Source organism: Schistocerca serialis, chromosome 4 (genome assembly GCF_023864345.2).
Source record: "Schistocerca serialis cubense isolate TAMUIC-IGC-003099 chromosome 4, iqSchSeri2.2, whole genome shotgun sequence".
Taxonomy (NCBI): Eukaryota; Metazoa; Arthropoda; class Insecta; order Orthoptera; family Acrididae; genus Schistocerca; species Schistocerca serialis.
This window is the reverse complement of record NC_064641.1, coordinates 753,401,874-753,408,656: the sequence shown is the minus strand read 5'-3', so window position 1 is coordinate 753,408,656 and position 6,783 is coordinate 753,401,874. Positions and strand designations below refer to the sequence as shown.

The window sequence follows — 6,783 nt, the reverse complement described above, 5'->3', positions numbered from 1 at the left end:
CTAACAACTCTCGAGAACACTGACGAGTATCAGCCATTTTAATACCCTGTGCGCACAAATACAAACATTAGACTGAGCAAACAGCTGATTCGCGCCAGATTTGCGGCTATCTCCTGTCCACACGCTCCATCTTGTCTACGCAGATGTGGTTTGAGCCCACAGATTTGAGAAGTTTCGCTCAAACCTCCAACTACAACCTCCAGGTTTGCACAAACCTCAGGTTGGTGCAAATCTTCTGTCCACTCGCAACGATCTGTCTGCGCAGATGTGACATCTTTGAACAGGGTTGAGCACGTGTGTTTGTTTATTTGTTAGTGGTGAGCAGTGTTGCATCGTGGTGAAATAGCAGAAGGAAAATTGTGTTTGGCACAAAGTTAAAATGAATTCCGTTCAAGAGCGTCATCGACCTGGTGTACTTAAGCAACAAAATAAATCCCATAAACATGGTCGTCATCGGAGTAAAGGAGCTATTCACGATGCTCTTAAGGGTAGGTAAATGTTTTCGTACTACAGCAAGATAATTAAACGCCTTGCGACTTGTATAATGGATTTGTACTGAGGAAAATGTGAGCGTGACGTTGTAATTGAGGGTACTAGTGTGCCACTATTATTCAGCGTATGGTGTTCATTGGTTTAGATTTGGTATCAGAAGTACAGTAAGGTTTCTCGTATCGATGTAGTGAATGCCTTACAAAAGAAGTTCATAGCATGGTCAGCTCTTGGGCTACAGTACGTCATGTAAACACAGAATTATACAACCCAGTAGACTATTATTATAACATATGAATCTATATGATTTTTTGCAGTGTTCTACAACTTATAGATAAATAGGCCCTATGTGAGAAATGAATATTTTTAAAATCATAAATACCTGACGTCCTTACATACAATATATCATTGGTTGTTAGTAATGATGCATATTATTTCCAATCAATTCATGCATAAATTTCGAATTAGTAAATGAAAGAAACAATAAGTATCAAATTTCAGATTTTTTTTTCTCCAAGTATTAATCTGGTAACACAAAGTATGATCTGACTGTTAACACAATGACTTAGGTTTCCCAGATCGTCTCTCTTATTATGTACATCAAATATCACAGGTGCACCTACCTGCAGGAAAATGGGATGCAAAGGATGATGCCCCGGCTCCAGGGGCATCATACATTTAAGAGTGGACAAAAAATCTATTTTATATTAATGGCAGTCTTATATGCTTGCATTGTCGAGGGTTTTACAAATACTAACACACAGAAAATATTTTTTTTTTTTTTTTTTCATTTTGTTGTTGTTGTTGTGGTGGTGGTAGTTGTTGTTTTCAGTCCAAAGACTTATTTGGTGCTACTCTATCCTGTGCAAGACTCTTCATCTCTGAATAATTACTGCAAACTACATCCTTCTGAATCTACGTCCCTTATTCATCTCTTCGTCACCCTCTACAATTTCTATCCCTTCCACACACACACACACACACACACCACACACACACACACACTCTCTCTCTCTCTCTCTCTCTCTCTCTCTCTCTCTCTCTCTCTCTCTCTCTCTCTCTCCCCCTCCCCTGCAACTACAATATTAAATTGGTGATTCCTTGATCCCTTGATGTCACAGAATCAAAAGCTTCTATTCTCTTCTTGTCTAAACTGTTTATTGTACGTGTTTCACCTCCACATATGGCCACATTTCATACAAATACCTTCGGAAAAGACTATCTAACACTTAAGTCTGTATTCGATGTTAATAAATTTCCCTTCTTTAGAAATGTCATTGCCAGTTCTGCATTTTATATTGTCACTACTTCGGCCATCATGAGTTATTTTGCTGTGAAAATAACAAAACTCATCTAGTATCACCTGATTTAATTTGACTACATTCCATTATCTTTGTGTCACTTTTATTGATGTTCATCTTGTCTCCTCCTTTGGTGACGACGTTCCCTGTGCTTTCTTTTATTTCTTCATTTGTTGTCCTCGGTGTCAATGTCCTGGCTGAAAAAAAAAAAAAAAAAAAAAAAACAGGGAGTGGAAGTGCATTACTGTCTACTGCAAATGATGTAGCTGACAGATGCACAGTTGTGTTTCACAGTCTTTTACTTTCACTGTTCGCCCCCCCCCCCCCCCCCCCCCAATATTACACAGTTAAATGTGGCCAGTGACTATTGTTTTAACCTTTGATAAGCCTCATTAATAGGTTTCAGGCAAACATCCACACACTGCTACAATAGTTTACTATTGAACATCTACGCGCAGTAAAAACCTAACCACAAAGTTCACAGTTCTTGAAGAATAGAAACATAAGTATGGATCAGACACTGTCATTGTTTTAACACATGGCCTAATTGTGTAACACTTATTTCACAATTAGTTGAAGCATTGTTGTTCTAATCAACACAAGTTTCTCGTCCAAAACTCGGCAGTGGACTGGCTGTCTCGGGACCAAAAATCTGGCCCTTGTACATCCTCACAATAATAGGTGCTGAAACTACACATTGTTCAAAGTTTAATTTACTGAAATTACAATTAAAACTTAACTTGTTAGATTAACTGAATGCATCAAAAAATTCACTTCTTTTTTAAACAGTTTCTTCTACTGCAAGGTTTAGGCTGAATTATTTGTTTAAATCATGAAATTAACATACGAGGGTAATCCCAAAAGTGAGGTCTCCTATTCTTTATAAGTACATAGACCTGTTTATTTCTACAATGGTTTACATCTGTTTACAGCTTGAATATTTAGCTATTTTTCGACATAATCACCATTTCTGTCGATGCATTTTTGTAGATGCTTTGGCAGTTTTTGCAAGCCCATGTGATACCAGCTCACCGCCATGCTGTTCAGAAAGTTATGAACCTCTTCTTTCACCTCGACGTCAGAGCAGAATCACTTTCTGGCCAAATGTTCTTTTAACCTAGGGAACAGGTGATAGTCACTGGGCACCAAGACAGAACTATATGGTGGGTGGGTCATTATGTACCACTGAAACTGTTGCAGGAGGGCAACAAATTGCTGAGCGGTGTGTGGGTGAGCGTTGTCATAGAAAATGTGTATGCCCTTGCTCAACATTCCTCTTCTCTGGTTCTGAATTGCCCGTTTGAGTTTTTTCAGAGTCTCACAGTACTTGTCAGCGTTAATTGTGGTCCCAGCGATTCAGCTCCAATGACGAGGTGAAAGAAGAGGTTCATCGCTTTCTGAACAGCATGGTGGCGAGCTGGTATGACATGGGCAGACAAAAACTGCCACAGCGCCTACAAAAATGCATCAACAGAAATGGTGATTATGTTGAAAAGTAGCTAAATGCTCATGCTGTAAACTGATGTAAACCATTGTAGAAATAAACAGGTCTATGTACTTTTTAAAAAAAAGAGGAGACCTTTCTTTTGAGATTACCCTCGTATGTATTTACGCAAGCAGTACTTTTGATAAAACTGTTAATTACTTTGTAATTAATTAAGGGCTGGCTTTGCTAACGTGTTTTCAAATAGAGCCAAATAAATACTTAAAGATTACTAGTAATTCATCTTCCAAATGTTTATAATTAGTAGCCTATAGAATTTATATTTGTTTGTATGTCAACAGTAGAATTTAAGTTATGAAACAATTGCCGATTTTGCCCTATAATGAAAGATACTAACTAGGAATAGTCAAAATGAATAATTAGAAAATCAGTTACATACATCAAACTAAGCACAAAGTTAGATCTGGTGTTATATTCTTTAAAACTGAGGTCCAAACTTTTTCCTTTATGAATAAGCAGATTATATTCATGTGTGTTAATGGTAATTAGTTAAAAGTGAAAAAAAGAATTTCAAGTAGGCAGATGGCAAAACAAGAGGGGGAGTAAAAATATCCCAGCTCGCTTTGTCACACTTTCAACACGCTGTCCAATCAGTGCAACTGCTCTTCCAAGTGTTTTGCTGCCTCTGACAGAATTACAATCTCATCAGCAAACCTCTAGGTACTTATCTCTTCTCCCCAAACTTTAAGAAATGTGAATGAACAGTTATCTGTTTTAGTGTTGTATGTATGATGATAGATGAAGATTCTATAAAATTTGTTACATTGCTCACACCACAGTGACTGTTGGGCTACATCCTTCATTGTCACACTGGCAGTTGCTCATTGTTCACAGACTTGTCAGATCATAGGCATCGTGAACAGTGGAAAAATGTCATTTTGATGGGTTAAGAGGTACAGTTGTATTTGCAGAGTATCCAGTTAGCAGATGACTTAAACTACCTTGCTATCTCATAATAACTGCAAGAGCTCCTCGGCAGGGGAAAATGTGGTGACTGAGGGTCCTCTTCACCCATAGTATTGTTGAACCCAAGAACTACTTCATCATTCTGTTTTGACACTTCTGTACTAGTACCATTTGATGTAGATCCTTCACAGTTATTCTTCATATGCAAAGCAATTGCTTTGCCTCACTGGACAGTCAACATTTCACATTCAACTTGACAAAGTCAGATGAGCCTGTTAGCTATGGGGCTGTAGAACAAGTATCCGTTTTTAAACCATATGCCATGTTTGTACAAAATTTGATCAGCATCACTGCAGTTTGTAAAAATGTAGGAAGGTCTTTCTACTTTTGTTAAAACCTGGTGCCGTTTCCACTGTAATTATGATATTGAAATCCACCTTTAGGTTTACGTTAGTCTCTTTGGCAGGAAGTATTTTCTGCTATGTACTGTGTACAGAAGACTATGTTTTTATAGAGTAACATAGTTACACATGTAATATCATCTTGTTGTATTGGGTTGGTGCATAAGTTCATAGTGTTTTTTCATAGGTTTAGTAAACAGAACACACATATACACATAACAGAGACTTAAATCATCAGTAGTATATTCTCCTTCAATATTTACAATAATCTACCAATGCTGGGATAACTTTTCGATTCTGTGACTAGAAATCTTGTGGTTTTGAGGAGAAGAACTCATTGTGCCATATTTGGAGCAATCGTCTGGAAAGAAGTTCCCTGAAGGCTGTTGGATAGAGAGTGGAAAAGGTGAGAAACTGAGAGCACAAGATCAGGTGAGTAGGGTAGGTGCAAAAGGTCATCCGAACCCAACTCCTGTATAGTGATATTTATAAGTCTAGCAGAATGTGGTTGGGTGTTATTGAGGAAAAGCATCACCTCACACAGTCTTCCTGGTTGTTGTTCTGGACTGTGTCTGCAAGACGTCTCAGTTATTGGCATTGAATGTCAGTGTTGATGGTTACAGCTTGGGAAATCAATTCATAGTACACCACATCATTCATGTTTCACCAGACGCATAACATTATCTTTTGTGGATGCGCGCGGGTCTTAGCACGGGTAGTTGCTGCTTTGTTTGGGATCAACCATTCCTTTCTATTCCTTATGTTAGCATAAAGACACCGTTTCTCGTCACCAGTAACTATATAGGATAGGAATGCCCGGTCTTGTTCACGAGCTAATTGATGACAAGCAGAGTTGCGTGTATGGCCTATCGCTGATTTTTGTGGTTTTAGCTTGGAGCATGTGGTACCCAAACACCAGATTTTTTAATCTTTCCCATTGCATGCAAATGTCTCATGATAGTGAAATGATCACAATTGATCAAATTTTCTGATTCTGTAGTTCAGATACCCATTTAAATCATCTCCATCAGACCCTGAAGGTCTTCCTCAACGTGGAGAGTCACTAATGTCAAAACTGTTTTGTCAAAACCATTTTGTTGCTGCGCTCTGTCCAAAGGCATTATCCCCATACATGGCGCAAATGTTTTTGGTGGACTCCATTGATCTTGCCTCTCTATTGACCTCAAGAATGTCAGAAATGTTCCAATTTCTCCACTTGGCACTCCATTTTCTAGTGTCCACAGAGTCACTCACTATCTCCAAATTGCAAAATTACAATATGTGAACTCGAATAGCAATAGTAGACTACAAATAAAAAAGCATATGTGGTGCACCAGAACTTGAGTCCGTTGAGTCACGCTGTAATTGCTGTCTACTTTTCAACATAATTTGCTTCTACAGTGAACTGTAACAGCTTAAGCCACAGCCAATGAAAGTGCCATATCTGAACACCAGCAGCCGTGGCCAGTATCCTGCTGACTGTGCTGACTGAAGAACCCTCATGCTGTGTGCCCACTTCTCTTGTCATCACACTTCCACATGCTGATGACCTGGGATGTTGATTGGCCTCCAGGAAGCTTCTGCAGTTTGACAGACATCGACCTGTCAACAGATAGATGCTGTTCATCAACCTATATTCCAGACTTCTCTGCAGTAGCGGATCTCACCTTTCCATGAAGTCAGTGCTGCATTTTACCCCGGACCAGCAGAGTACATCATGATTGGCATGGCACGGCAGGGCCACACTCGACACCTGCTGCATGTCGATCATTGCTATGAGTCTGCTTCTGCAAGTCTGGAGTCTTCACTATAACTCAGATGCCACTGGGCCATAATGCATAAATCTCTGCATACCAGTACAGCCTGAGCAGCCACATCACCAGCTGCTCACTCCTGCTCTTCAGCAGTGGTCCAGACTTCGAGTCTGGCCAACACCATCGCCACGTCACTGGGATGCCACAACCTGCTACAAAGTATAAGATGTTGCTGCCCTGCTGGATACCACATTGATGCCATCAAATAACAGTGCCGAGTCAGCATACCACTGTATGAGCAACTCGCATCACTGGGCTTCTGGTCATTGCTATGCTTGCCGCTATTGTGCCTGGACATTATGTGAAGACGGAAACACACAAACTCATGGCTGCATGAGGTGGATGGATTAATTGAAGACTTGTTTGTG

The 6,783-nt window shown here is 39.6% G+C and overlaps 1 protein-coding gene across 1 annotated transcript in view; it reads left to right on the top strand.

Annotated features, from left to right (window-relative positions):
- The first annotated feature begins 264 nt into the window (after window positions 1-264).
- Window positions 265-6,783, top strand: part of LOC126473296 (pre-rRNA-processing protein TSR1 homolog) — an 86,501-nt gene continuing 79,982 nt past the window's right edge. The window contains exon 1 of the mRNA XM_050100264.1: window positions 265-488. Within this exon, the coding sequence (XP_049956221.1) occupies window positions 380-488 (109 nt within the window). The 5' untranslated portion in view covers window positions 265-379. The remainder of the gene's footprint in view (window positions 489-6,783) is intronic.